This window comes from Montipora foliosa, chromosome 1 (genome assembly GCF_036669935.1).
Source record: "Montipora foliosa isolate CH-2021 chromosome 1, ASM3666993v2, whole genome shotgun sequence".
Taxonomy (NCBI): Eukaryota; Metazoa; Cnidaria; class Anthozoa; order Scleractinia; family Acroporidae; genus Montipora; species Montipora foliosa.
This window is the reverse complement of record NC_090869.1, coordinates 22103366-22118252: the sequence shown is the minus strand read 5'-3', so window position 1 is coordinate 22118252 and position 14887 is coordinate 22103366. Positions and strand designations below refer to the sequence as shown.

Below are 14887 nucleotides of genomic sequence, written 5' to 3'. Positions count from 1 at the left end.
CTTAATCATGCTATCGCAATAGAAATTCAACAAAAATAGTTTTTTTTTTTTTTCATGCATAATGCATACCTAACAGACCTTTCAAATAACTACTTCAACTTGATGACGACGAGGCACTCTACAGCCGTTGTTTTCTTGTTTTTCTTCCTTCCTCTTCCTTCTATGTTTTTGTCTTTCTTATTCTTTTGTCTCCGGCGAGTCAGAGAGCAATGAATTCATATTTTTGTTTTTGTGGCTAATTTGTTCCAAGCTGCGATTTGTGTGTGGTCAACGTTACGAAAGCAAAAATCATTAAATATTAAGCCAGTTGTGGTTTATTTGTTTTATGCCATCAAGCTACCAGCGAGCCATATAAAACAAGAAAAACACGGTTCTCAGATCTAATGGATTTTCCTCTCTATACATTATTCATTTCACTGTAACAATTTATTTATAGTATAATATTCATTCATAGCTGATAAATTTCTCAGAAATAGGCAAGAAGAGGGAATATGTGAAGGACAGCGTTTAAGACCGGAGTAAACGTTCGATTTGTCGAACAGCGATGTTGAAAACGTTTGTCTCCCTCTTTTTTGTTGGGTATAAGCGTGCGCACTAATAGGTCTCTCCCTGACGTAGCCATGTCCTTATCCGAAGTAAAAACCACGGTTGCAGCCTGCGACTGAATACCAGGCCTCTCGTAAAGCTTTTTGAAAGTGTTGATACTGTTTGCCCACAGCTCCAGCAGACAACATCGTTAAACATCATTCAACAAAACCGAACGAATGTTCAAGTCGTTTGCCGGGGGCTTATTCTGAATTCGCATGACAGACTATGAAAGAAAAAAACCCAAGAAAACAAGATTATTAATGACGAATTTAATCCCTGGTCTTGAGACAACCACGGTAAAAAGAAATTAAAGAAAGGTATTATCCAACATTGCACAAATGTTGACTTTTCCTTATTCCTTAAATAAATAACATGAACTGTCTATGAATTCAATTCATGTCTATGGGGTTATCGACATCATTGACATCAGTTTCCAATAAAGCGGGATTATGATTTGGCATCAGTTAGATATTCCTAGCGTTTTGTATTTCTTCTCTGCTTAAGCATGGTAAAAGCTTTATGAGTTCTTGCACTCCTTCCTGAACGGAAATAGTGGCTTGAAAACCGAGAGATTTGATCTTTTTGTAAGAGACTTCATAATCTCTCTTATCTTTATCTTCCCCGTTTGTATTTTCGGTTATAATGCATCCAGGCACGCTCTGTTGAATGATACGAGCAACTTCGGACTTGGACAAGTTCATTTCTTCGTCTCCGACATTGAAAGCTTGTCCCGCCATGAGCTTATAGTTTTCGAGGGCGAAGACAAATGCTTTGGCGGCGTCTTTGACGTGAAGGAAAGTGCGACGGTACCTCCCCTGATACAGGTCAAATTCACGCATCCTAAGTGCCTTGTCAGTGAGATCATTCACTAGCAAATCAAGCCTTAGCCGGGGCGACACACCAAACACCGTTGCCAATCGAAGAGCCACACCTCCGGCATTGAGCACCATTCTCTCTCCCTCGGCTTTAGTGCTGCCGTAGAGCGTCAGCGGAGAGATGGGTGTTTCCTCGGTGCAGAGACCACTAAGCACAGCTCCATAGCAGGAGCCGGTGGACGAGTACACTAAATGCTGATCAGGCAGCAAATTTTCCACAATGTTCTTGGTACCTTCTTGATTAATCTAACGACAGAAAAAAGAAAAGTCGGTCAACGCAAACTTTTCGGCAAGTGGCCAATAATACCGTTCGAAGGTATATACGCTAGAGGCAAAAATGTTTAAAAATGCGTTTTGAGGTGTAAGCCCAAAGTGCGTGCTATAAATCCTAGTTCTCAATCTACCTTTTGATGCCAGAAAACCTTTCATGCATTGATATCGAGTCGCGCTAGTTGTTTACATTTCATTGCATGGCATCTTGTGGCTATTCACTCCTCGCTGGTGGACCCAACTGCCCCAGTTCATTTTCCACCCCGCGAATGTGGAATGTGTTGCAATCGGCGAGTGTAGCAAAGATGTCTACAATCACCTCGTGTATTGCAAAATCAGTGACGACATTGCAGTGGACAGTGAATCAGAGCTATTAGTTACTCGAGCAGGTAAGTGGTTTCCTTTTAGACATTAAAAATCCTCGAAAACGATTTTTTCTTTGGACATTTTTTAAAATTTAATCGGTATTTTTATTTCAGGCATTTTTCAGACAGAGGAGTCTCATTTAAAAATAACAGTGTGCCCACGACATCGATACTTGTTTGGGACTAGGTGGAGGTGCAATAAGTAGTGGCGGCGTTCGATCCCCACTTCTGCGGGGATCGATGCCCACAGGGGAAAATTCTCAGCTCCAAAGGCTCAATATGGATTGAAAAAGGCGCATTCAGCCTATGTTGTGAGCGCCACGAATATGCTTGTACCAGTAGGCTCGCGTAAGTGTTAAACATTGTTGTTATATTCTGGGTAAATTTGTAGAAATGATTTTCGTTAATGATAAATTATCCGCAATTTGTTTACACGGTTATTCTAGGGTGCGTAGTCTTACTAGCTCTCAAGTGCATGCGAGAGAGGCTCCGTGGTGACGCATAGGCGGAGAAAGTTGGCACAGAACCACCGCTGCTCAAACGTACTTTCCCAACAGAAAAAAAACATGACTTTTGGATGTCTGTTCACAACTGTTTATTTACTTAGTGCTCCAGACACGTGAGTGCACGAGCGCAAACCACGAAAAAACATGTTCTCATGTTCTTCTGGTTTCCTAATTTTCATGAATTATTTCTTGCATAAAAACCATTTTGGAAAAAACACTCTTTGTTTGCGTGATCATTATCCGTCAAATTTTAACACTGTTGCTTAAACAGAGGTTACTTGGGCAAATATGAAGGAATTCGAAATTTCACGACAGACGCCCAATAGAACTTATTCACGATAACCGCCATGTTGGACTTGCCTTTATCATGCAAATTAGCTACACATACGACACAAGTTCGAGAGATTATCACAAACATCTTAGCCACACAGATGATTTGTTTCACGTTCATTAAATGTTTATCACCTAAGTAGTAAAATAGAATGCTTACAAAAGTTACTTCGATGTTTTTTTTAGTGAAAAATGAGCAGATAACAAAGTGGAAAGTAAAAATGTCGGAGGCAATCAAAAGATATAAAATTATTATAAAAGGTACTTTTAGCAATCATTATGTTAATTCAATATTTCGACGAGCCGATTTTCCGCAATTTGCCTTTATTCCAATGTTTGCCCCCCAGCATAACACATGGCTAATTTACATGACAATTTGAAAACCAGCATGGCGGCTATCGTAAATAAGGGCTATTCTCCATAATTTCATAATTTCCCGAGGGACCAGACATTAAGTGCTTTGTTATATATTTAGACTTTTCCTGCAACAATGGCAGCAAAACATCCGGAGCGGGCAACAACTGCGGAATTGTATCCTGGTCGGGATACATTTGAATTTGATCAGGGCCACGTGACAAAGAATCAACCAATCACAGTGCTCATTTTGTTGAGCGAAAGTCTAGTTATATAACAATAAGCACTTAATGACTGGCCCCACGGGAAACAGTGAGTTTTGTTTCCCCTCGACCCTAGGATCTCGGGTAAACAATACTCACTGTTTCCCTTGGGGCCAGTCATTAGTGTTTTGTTTTACAGGTTTCCTCCCAACTCCAAATAGAATAATACCCGGATTTTTACTCAGAACTTGTCGCTGTTTCAAAGGTGCACCCCCTGATCACGTGCGAGTCGAAAGTTCAAGTCGTTGTTTCCCTAGAGAATCAGTGAGTTTTGACCCATGACACGTGACACGTTCTCCTCCAATCGGAAAACGTATTTAAGTTGGGAGGTATAACATTATACACTTAGGGCGCGTTCGATTGACCCTATTCCGGAATAAGAATACGTGGAGTGATGATTAAAACGGTATGTTTGGCGCGTTTCGAAGCAGCAAGGATAATAAAAATATGTTTAAAATAGCGTTTTAGCGGGTGTTTGACAATTTTAATGTGAATCTCCGTAAAAACGAAGGATTTCTAACTTATATTCCATGTATTCTTATTCCGGAATACGGTCAATCGAACGCACCCTTAATGTATGGTCCCGAGGGAAACACTTAGTTTTGTTTACCCAAGAGTCCTGATATTTTCGAGAGGAAGTCGGCGGAAAGATCAGGACACGAGGGACCAGACATTAAGTGCTTTGTTATATATTTAGGCTTTCCTTCGACAATTGCAGCAATATGTTTCCCGGTCGGGATACATTTGAATTTGATCAGGGGCAGGTGACCAAGAATCAACCAATCACAGTGCTCGTTTTGTTGAGTGAAAGTCTAGGTATGTAACAATAGGTGTTACCCCTATGCACATTAAAGGAAGGGTATTCAGTAGTTCAGCTGAAATATCTTTTTTACGCCTTTCTGATGCTTGCGCGCGTACCAACAGAGAAGACAGGAATTATTTCCAGCAGGCAAGCACTTGCAGCGCAATTTTATTGCTGTCAGTTTTGCATCGTTTTTGTCTATCCCAACATTCATATTTACTCCAGGTAACAAGGAAATAAGGACTACCAATTTTGTCCTTTATGCAACCGCGTGCGGACTTAAATAAGCGAAAACCGGAACCATTTAATGTTGAAACACAAGTGTTATGGCGGTGATTTTGATATTTGTGGCATAAATAAATTTGAGGCTGAAGGCACTTTAAACTGTTTGGACAACAAAGACCAACAAAGATTAAACGACTGTTTGTGTGTTGATCCAACGTAATGCATAGATCGTTTCACGGCATTGCAGTTTTTAGTGTAATGTTTATTATATTTTGCCGTGGCTGATCTCTTTAAGATGATCCGGTCTATTTGCAACTCTCTATTGGCCATTCCATGGTTTCTCTCTTAATGACGCGGCCATTTGTCGCACTTGTTTGACGTGGCCTTTGCGCAATCCGATCTTATAGCTATTATGGCGACACATATGAGGAAGGTGAAGTATCACTGACACTCATTGTGCTTTAGCTACGGCAGACTGAGCTGAAAATGGCCAAAAAGCCCTAAACAGCTGTCTGCGCCTGCTTTCTAATTTGAGTGCTGATCATGTTAGGTTCCATTTTAAAGAGAATGCATTTCGTGAACGTTGCTTGATCTGTCCTAACAGTGGTGTGTTTATGCTTAGCACTGTTTGTGTTGATCCAATGTAATGCATAGATTTCTACACGGCATTGCAGTTTTTAGTGTAAAAATTAGCAACTAACCTCAACCGCTTCATCCTTAAGTTTCTCACAGGCAGGATATCCCACAATAGCAGCGAGATGAATAATAGCATCACAGTCGGACATCCATTCCGCAAGAAGTCCTTTATCCAGAATATCTCCTCGGACAATCTCCAAATTAGGATTTCCGGCATGGCTTGAGAGGGGACCTGCACCCCACATGAACTTGTCAAATACGACCACTTCGTACCCTCGCTGGAGTAACATTGGTACCATTGTTGAGCCAAGGTATCCTGCCCCACCGGTGAGAAGCACTCGCCTCGTTGTCAAAGCTCCATTTACAGAGCCGTTCAGCAGTCCGTTTGCGGTCCCGTTTTCATTCCCATTTATATCCATAGTCTTGTTCAGTGTTTTTATCTGAAGGGGCAAGTGATACGATGATCAACTTTTTACCCCTTGATTTTTTTAGTGTATCACATAGAATTCCATAAAAGATCAAAAACGACATTTACCGTTTGCAAATATCTGCATTGGTTCCGGAAAAATGGGTAAAATATGCAAATAAGATGACTGATGACGTCATACACTCAACCCAATATTATAATGAGTATATAAATAGAGCTAACTTGGCCAATTTGCGGCGCAGAGCATTGAAACTTGGTAGTCTAATAGTTCTACAGGAAAAACACCTATGGCTCTAAAAAATTCTGTTCCCATGGCAACTCACTCTTTTCCAGTCCCCACCCACTTGATTTCAATATGTTAGTGATTTTCAGCTTGAAAAATGTTAAACAAGGCCACAAACTCGAGCTGAAATATTTACATGCTTGCTGGATCATGCATATGAAGTGCTGTTAGCAAATATCAAAATGGAATGCCAAAGGTGGCCAGGAAAGCTTTTAATATGGGGGAGGTCTGGAACCCAGTATGATGCCATGGTAACAGAACTGTTAAGCTCATATTGTGGAGAACAGTTAGTGGAATCTTACTGCAAAAAATCAAAAATTTCTAATACAAATCGGCTGAGATATCTCTTTTCATCATATTTGAACAAAATTTGGTTGAGTGTATGACGTCATCACTTGGCTAATTTGTATAGTTTAAAAACTCGAATATCTCTGGAACGAAAAGAGATATTTGAAAAAAGGTTCACAGCATTTTTTTTCTCACGCAGACTACTTGTCTATGTTTCAAAATGGCTTAGATAGGAAAGATGCGATTTTCGTCAGATTACCCCTTTAAGTTTAATTGAATCCGAAACCATCTCAAAGAATAGGAGTATTGACAAGCCCCAGGGTCGGCTTACATAGGGATGGCAAGCATAATTAGTGTCTCAAATTCTGTTTAAAGGTAATCACTACCGAAACTTAATGACTTTGTTCGCAAACCAGTCCTAGTGACGGACGAGGGCTCGATCGCGTTTATAAGCATTTGCATAATTGTTTTCAAGCTATGGTTTCCTTTCTCCCACTATCTACCAATCATTGAACAATAAGACATGCCAAGAGGGAAATTGATCTTGTGTACCATCGACGATAAAAAGTGACAGGAAATATCGAAAATTATTAAATTTTCAACCTCGGTCAATGCATTTCTCGTGCTCTGATTGGTTCACTCAGTCTCGGTTATCAGCTCATATACCTTAGTTTGATTCTATACGTTAAATGATTGCGGTAAGCGTTGCTAAGCTAAATTTGTTTTCGCCGGAAAGCGAAATTTCTCTCTGAATAAAGCAAAAAAAAAAAACACGTCTTTTTGGAAAGTTTGGATCCATTTCGAAGTTTAGAAGTACGCGAAAATTTAAGAAATGTTTTTGTGATAAGCCTGCGTCTGTCTGAGCACAAGGTCTTACACAACATCGCATCAGTTCTCATCAATTTTTTTTCGATTTTGCTCGGATTTGCTCGCTTTTTTCGCTCGTATTTCGTATTCTATTGGCGCTTGTTGGATATGGGACTGGTTATAGCCAACTCCGCGCTACGCCGCTACGCCACTACGCTACCTTAAAGGTTAGAGGAGTGTCTACTGATGATTGTAACTGCATAAAGACTTATAAGTTTGGTCAAATCCTCCCCGCCTGCTTGGATTAAGGCTTATTGTCAACAAGCCGTCGAAGGGCTACTTTGGTTCAAGATTAACCAGATATCCTAATTCGACGTCGACATTACAGTAAAACGCCTGACCGAAAGCGGTGACATCAACCCAAACTCTGGACCTGACAAGTGTCCATCTTGTAACCGGACAATCGCTAAAAACCACCGCAGTCTACGCTGCTCATTTTGCTCACAGTTAATGCATATCAAGTGTGCCAATGTACGGCCTAATAAATTCACCCAATTAATCTCAAGGAACGTAGCTTCATGGACGTGTCACGGCTTGTTCTGTTTTCGGAACTTCCATTTTGCGGTTTGGACAGTGGGGAAATTGCGAGCGAATTCCAAAATGATGGAAATGATTACTGGAATTGTGTCAAAATATTGCTTGTGGAGTCTATGCAAATCAGTATGATATTATAATTCCTCTTAGGGAGTCACAAGCTCCGGCGAACAATGATTTGATTACAGACAAAGTTGTTTTGATGTGCCACCTAAACATCACTAGTATTCAAAATAAATTCGAAGAAATTGCTAGTCTAATAAAGAAATCAAGAACTCAGCTTATGATCGTCAGTGAATCTAACATTGACTCGTTCTACCTTAACAGTCAATTTACTATCCCTGGTTATGGTCTCCACCGAAATGATAGGAAGAAAAGAGGAGGAGGGATTCTAGCTTACGTATCTTCTGAATTAATATGTAAAAGAATCAAGCCTGTTAAAAGCTACGAAACCATTGAGGTTATTGTGTTAGACATTGTGGGGTGCAGAGATGGCGCAGCGGTGAGAGCACTCGCCTCCCACCAATGTGGCTCGGGTTCGATTCCCAGACTCGGCGTCATATGTGGGTTGAGTTTGTTGGTTCTCTACTCTGCACCGAGAGGTTTTCTCCTGGTACTGCGGTTTCCCCTGTCCTCAAAAACCAACATTTGGCTTGAGTTGTGTTAATTGTTCATTTCAATTTACATTGTCCCCAATTAGTGTTTCAGCACTAGAACGACTAGACACTTAAATAAAGTTCCTTTCCTTTCTTTCCAGTTGAAAGCGAAAAGTATCATTGTGATTGCCTTGAACAGATTTCCAAAAAGCGTTACATTATCATACCGCCAACAGTTAGAAGAAGAGTTAAATTACATTTGCAACTGTCAAATCTACAGACAATCTATTGTAGTGCTTGGTGATCTTCGACCAATTAGCAATGAAGGAAAACTATTCTTGACCTACAAGAAACACACGAACTCGACTGTCTCATTTCTAAACCCACCAGAGTTCAGAAAACTGGAGAGCGAGTCAGCGAGACACTTATAGACGTTATTCTAATTAACCTGCCTGATGGTTTTATCAAAAGTGGAGTTTTTGACCCGGGGCTAGGTGACCACGCCCTTGTCTATGCTTTTATGAAGGAAAGGGAGGTTAAATTTAAAACAAAAGTTGTAAATTTTAGATCATGTAAGAACTTGAATAAACAGGTATTCAAGGAATACTTAGCTTCGGCACCATGGCATGTTGATGAGGTTTTTGATGATGTTGACGATCAATCTGAATTTTCAGCCTCTTGTTAAAGGGCATTGTAGATGAACATATACCATGTAAGAGAATGCGTGTCAGAGATGGTGATGGGCCATACATGACAACTGAGTGGAAAGAGGCAATCAGACGAAGGAGAAAAGCGCTTTGAAGATTTCATAAAACCAAAGCCGCCGAAGACTGGGAACTTCATAGAAAATTACGGAACGAAGCCACACCTCTCAGACATAAGGCTATCAAAGATTATTGGAACACGAAGTCCGAAGATCGTTGCATGGAAAGACAAGGCAACCTAGTTACGATCCAAAAATCCTGGCGACTGGCCAGTATCAGACTCGTCCATGGCACTTACAGCAGCCAACGAAAAGCGAAAAAGAGCTTAAAAAAATAATGGTAGGAAAGTCCCGTTATTGTACACAGTCTCAAGAAAACTTATTAAAAACAAGTTCAAGTCGTCAATGACACCTTTTGCGAACGAAAACTTGGTCGTGTAGAACCGGCAGCTTAAAGGGGCTATGTCTGCGGTGGCCCACAAGGGATATGCGGCAAATTAAAGGGTTGCTGCAAATTAAATAAAGTTGCTGCAAATTAAAGAATGTTGCTGCAAATTAAAAAATCAAAAGTATGCGCGCACTGAAGGAAGGGAAGATACAAAACACAAGTCACAGGCCATTTGTTTTAACAGTACAGAACGTATCCTAAACATCCATAAAAGCTAACCTTAGGCTTAATAGGCCTAATGTTAGCATTTGTAACAGTTAGGGTTGTCTCTGTATTGCTAAAACAATGACCTGTGACTTGGGACCTGTGACCGGTGACCCGGCTCTATTCGTACCTGTCCTTCCTTCAGTGCGCGCGCATACTTTTGATGTTTTAATTTGCAGCAACATTCTTTTAATTTGCAGCAACTATTTTAAATTTGCAGAAACTTTATTCAATTTGCAGCAACTTCATTTTATTTGCAGCAACTCTTTAATTTGCATTACGTCCCTTGTGGACCACCGTATTATGTCACGTTATCTTATGGTTTTAAAGGATTTTTATGTGGATTTCCTTTACTGATAAAATCATCGTTACATCACGAGCAAGATGATTCTGAGCAAAATCTACCTTTAGCCATAAACTTGAAAAAAGTCGGCAGATTACCCTTGGAATGCAATCCGTTTCAATGTTGTCCATTTGTGGCCGTCCATGCTTCTCTTTTCTTTTGCTGTATTTCTTTTATGTTGTTCAACATATTTACATATTGCACGGTTTCATCGTGTATCTTTTTGGGTGTCACGAAATTACATCATTTTGCGTGACATAGCCGCCCTCTAACGTGGGCAGTCAGTATCTTAGGTTATGAAAAGTATTAATCGAATAATTTTCTCTTTCCCAGAAAACGAGGCAAGACTCAGTCTCAAACGAGCAGTAGGTGACTTAAGACGTCGCAAACAGGATGGCCGCAGTTCACATTCCTCCCTTTACGTTTTAAGAAACTTCATCAATCTTACTAATTGCCCTGGGGCTTCTTTGCTCGACTCGGTTGACAATAAACAATTATTCACTTGACAGCAATGGGAAAATTTAATTGTTCGATTTCGAAGAAGAATTTTAACTTAATTGTCAACGAACTTTTGTTAGACAAAAAAAATTAGCTGAGAGATCTGAACTCTGTTTCTGATCGCTGCCACAGCCATCTTAAAAGATACTAAATGCAAACCTAAAAATAAGGGTAACAGCAAATTTTTCTGGACTGGAGTTTGGCACAACTGGAGTTGGAATTAAAGTGGGAAACATTAAGAAGGCACCGGTTTCGTTGCGCAACGGATACTCAAGCCATCAGGTCTCCTTGGGATTGATCTTTTTACCGTACATTTACAATTCGCAACATACCACGTACTGCAGACATCTCAAAGCTCGGTGGGCTCAGGATGCATACGAATCGGGATTTAATTGATCAGTACAAATTTAGTACACTGCAACAGGACAAAAAGAACTCCGTCGACCGAATTTTTGCCAGTTTCCCGCAAGGGTTTCAGATACCTTTTTCAAAAAACTTTCCATCCCGCTTGAGGTAAGCGAAATCATTGAATGCATGAGCTTCAAGACGTAAAAATTTCAGGATTACTGCAGACTGCAAACAATGACGTAACATCATCGTTCTAATTCATTGGACGAGTGGATTTTTCTTCACCGTTCTTGGTGAAATTAAGAAATCTATGACATTCTTCGTATTCACTGACAAGAAAACCGTCTATTCGAAGTTCACTCGCGTCGAAAACTACCCGGGCGCGGGATTACATAATGAATGGACCGGCAAAGAAATTCGTCAACAGCGAGTGCGATAATCTATTTTTGGCCAGTTTTGATAACGGCAGACAGAAATAGCAGAAATAGTTGCAAATCGAAAGAAAGAGAAAAACAAGAATAAACCCCTGATAAATCTTACCAAATATCTGCCGCCGCTCCGGACCGTGTCAATGTTGTTTTTAATCTACTGACAGGCGAATGATGTGGCTTTAAGAATATCTCGTCATATAAACATGCAATGTTGTGCAATTTCAGTGATTGGCTTTTTTTAGTGCATTGTTTTGGCACTTCATTGCAATCTTACGTCAGCATAGAGTTCTCTTGGACTCTAGTGCCGAGGATGAGCGAGAAAAAAAAAAGATGCCCTCATCGTTCAACGAAGTGTATTATAGCTCGTGATGATATATAAATATCAAGCACACTTATTTCTTTCGCCGTTCACTCACTTTGTGTCATTTTCAAACGCGGCACGGTCGGTTGTCATTGGCGCAGAACCACAAGGTCCGATAATATTATGTAACGCTAGTTAACAACAATTAGGCCCAAATCGGTTTAAACATTTAACTGAGCTGTGGTAATGGTGAAGAGTCGACTTTTTGCTTAGTTCTGCGGTGTTAACACCATCAAATTTCTATCAGAAAGTTTTGCCAGCCTTTTATGAGTTTCGCAGAATTTCTTGTCACGTCTTGACAACCCACCAGCATCTGCAGGGCTCAAAATTCGTGTACAGTGTTTAGTAACGCAATGATTTCCGTCAGTAGCCGCTTTGTTCATTCATAGATAAAATATAACTGGAAGACCATAGTCTTAAAAAAGAGTATGGCTTGAGTTGCATGTTCATGAAAATTAATATTACCTACTTTGGAAGTGTCTCGTGGGTTAATTTGCGTAGTGTGGAAATCGAAGCAGATTTTCAATGAAGTGATCATGATCATTATCAACGAACAGAGAAATACCGGTTGATTGTATGATGAAAAGCGCATGCGTAAGGGAGCACTTCGTCGGAAATTCAACTATTCAGCGGGAACACGAGGGAACACTTATTCTCTCTTACCTTGACGTTTAGTGAGAATTGCTGTTGCCTTGTGGAGAGGTTTTGTCAAGAAACGTATACAAATCACCCGAGAATGAATTGTACGCGCTGAGCTCCAGAAACTGATCAATGAATCGGCGCTTTCTAGTTTGTGTCATGTGACGAATGTCAAGGGATACACTTCAATGAATCGGCATTTTTTAGTTTCCTTCGAAATCGTGTTTATATCATTATGCAACTTACTTAAATAGCTTTAAATTAACTATGCAATCTAACATTGAGCCACATCCAACAGAAATACCTCAAATGTTAAAATAGAAGCTCCAGATAATATTTTCTGACAGCTTTTTTCCTTTGACTTTTACAAAAAAATCTCTCCAACGGTGTTCTTTTACTGAGCACAGGGTCAAAGAGGACGATGGATAAATAGAGGAATGAAAGTTGCATGTATGACCGGCAGGCATAAATTTCAAAATTAGAATTTTGGTGATTTCCTGAGAGCATAAAGACACCAACTGAGAGGAAATCGTCATACCTGTTAAGTTGATCAAATTTATTGAGGCGTCCCACTGAAGTTTGCTGAAATAAAAGTACGCCGACCATACACTGAACAATATAGAAGACACATTTAATCTCTTATAAGTGTGAAACCAAATGCTAATTCTTACAATATAATTTCGTGAAAATCGAGGGGAACCTAAACTTAGTATGGTAATTTATGCGATATTTTTTACGGTTGTCATTGTTTCATCTTGGCAATTAAAATCTACCATGGCATAGTAAAATATTTATCAGTTTTAACCGTCATCTATTAACGGTAAGTTGCATAATAATGAGGTGAAGTAAATCTCATGGAGAGAAAGATTCGGTCCTGCCAGAAATGTATTTTTTTTTCTCCGGCAACTGTAGTCAGTGGTTGTGTGACGTACCGAGTTGAATGGATTCAGTTAAGTTAAGGGGTCTACTGGAGGTGATTAAGGAAAATCTCAGTCTCATAAAGTGCCACGAAACACGAGTACATAGTACGAGGAGTTACTTAAATCATGCTAAAACGACCTCTATGTCTCGGTGTTCATTAAAAATTAAATGAATCAAGGATGCACGATAAGATAGTAATGGCAACACCCGTTCACTAACAATGCTGGTGAAAAATGGTGTTAGATTTTCATACAAGGCCGTCGTAAATTTGCTTCCTTACAGTAATACAACTCTTGTTTTTTGAAGCACACACTGCTACGGACCCTTATTCCATGCTTCGGATGATATACGTATTTTTCAGTGATTACACCGCTTCTTGAAATGCCTAAACACAGTGAGAGGATTTATAAATATTGACTATTCACAGATTCCTGATGTACAAACTTTCAAATTACGGCTGAATTAATGTGATATTGTAATCCAAATACATTGAGTCTTCGCTTACCATTAAGCCAGTTTATGCTCAGTGTGTTGGGTTCGCGCTCACAACTCCTCAAGAGTCTGGCAGGATGTAGGCATGCTGTTTCCTCCTAGCTAACTAGAGATTGACAATGCTCTCAGTGTGATTTGCCACCCTGTTACCTTCATCTCATTGGTCCTGTAATTTATTACTACGGTCGATTATCATCGACAACTGCAGACAAATTATTTCACGATAATTAGTTCTTTTGAGATGAGGATCTTTCTTACTTAAAGTAAGGAGGCTCAAGAATAAATCCGAATACGGAAAGCAACCTGCGCTTACCTGAAATTTCAGGCATTGGACAAAAATCGCTAATTAGCTCTTTGGTGTCAGAATTTGTCCGCTCAATTCGAGAAAAAAAATTAGTAACATGTACACAAGATTCCGAACATCAATAACCATATTTTGAATGTTACCTTGTTTTAATTTATTGTGTTATGTTAACAGAACGGAATAAAAGCAAATTGTATTATTTTTGATGGTTTATTGTTGTCGGGAGTTATGAATTTCCAGTAGAACTTGCTTTTCTGTATAACATACGACTTTTTTCAATTGGGGTCTAGAAGAACCATGAAAGATACTCGTCCGGGGGTCACTGTAACCAATTACAAAAGATGCAAAGAGAACTATTAACCTATCGAGAATTCGAAATATTTTTCGTAAGTTGCCCACAGTGAGAAAACATGCCAGCGCACAAATTGCGCTTAATGTTGAAGGAGGACCAACTTTGGAGTCTATGAACCCAACCTGTGCGACTTTGTAACAATGAGAGAGTGGTCGCTTTCTTTCTGTCCGTTGAGAAACGGGGGTGGGGTCGTGTTTCAGTTTATGTGAAGAGTACAGCCCGGGTGTCCGACGTTGTGAACCGCATCCAAACGAGTGCTTGATGGAGGGTATTCCTCATTGATTCCTAACTAACAGGAACCAATGCTATTCGTCCATCGCACAATCTGTTGTGCCTTTTTTCACAGGAAACACCAATGCAGCTGCAGTTGGTTTGATACATTCTTTCTAAAAGTCAATATGTGGTTTTTTAGATACTGTCTTTATAAGACTGATTAACACGATGTCATACTTTGTATTTCATTTATGAACCCGCACTGCCATAAAGAATACAGTTGCGAGAGAAACTTGAGGAGGTGAATTAATAATTCAGATTATTATACACGGTCGCATTCCCTTCCGGGACATCGTAATTGTCCATATACCCACAGATTATTGGATAACCAGTTGGTCGTCTGGGTAAAATGAACTGATAA

At 39.8% G+C, this 14887-nt stretch overlaps 1 protein-coding gene across 4 annotated transcripts; it reads right to left on the bottom strand.

Moving 5' to 3' along the window:
• Positions 1-837: 837 nt before the first annotated feature.
• LOC137993395 (GDP-D-glycero-alpha-D-manno-heptose dehydrogenase-like) lies at positions 838-13721 on the bottom strand. 4 transcript variants are annotated; one of them, XM_068839248.1, is made up of 3 exons: positions 13611-13721; positions 5280-5654; positions 838-1709 (listed from the first exon to the last, which is right to left on the bottom strand). In XM_068839248.1, exons 1-3 carry the CDS (start codon positions 13611-13613, stop codon positions 1053-1055), a joined length of 1035 nt encoding a protein of 344 aa, XP_068695349.1. In that variant the 5' UTR covers positions 13614-13721; the 3' UTR covers positions 838-1052. The 4 variants fall into 4 exon arrangements, with proteins under 4 accessions (XP_068695349.1, XP_068695343.1, XP_068695335.1 ...); XM_068839242.1 differs by lacking the exon at positions 13611-13721 and adding an exon at positions 12723-12743; XM_068839234.1 differs by lacking the exon at positions 13611-13721 and adding an exon at positions 12209-12362.
• Positions 13722-14887: the final 1166 nt, after the last annotated feature.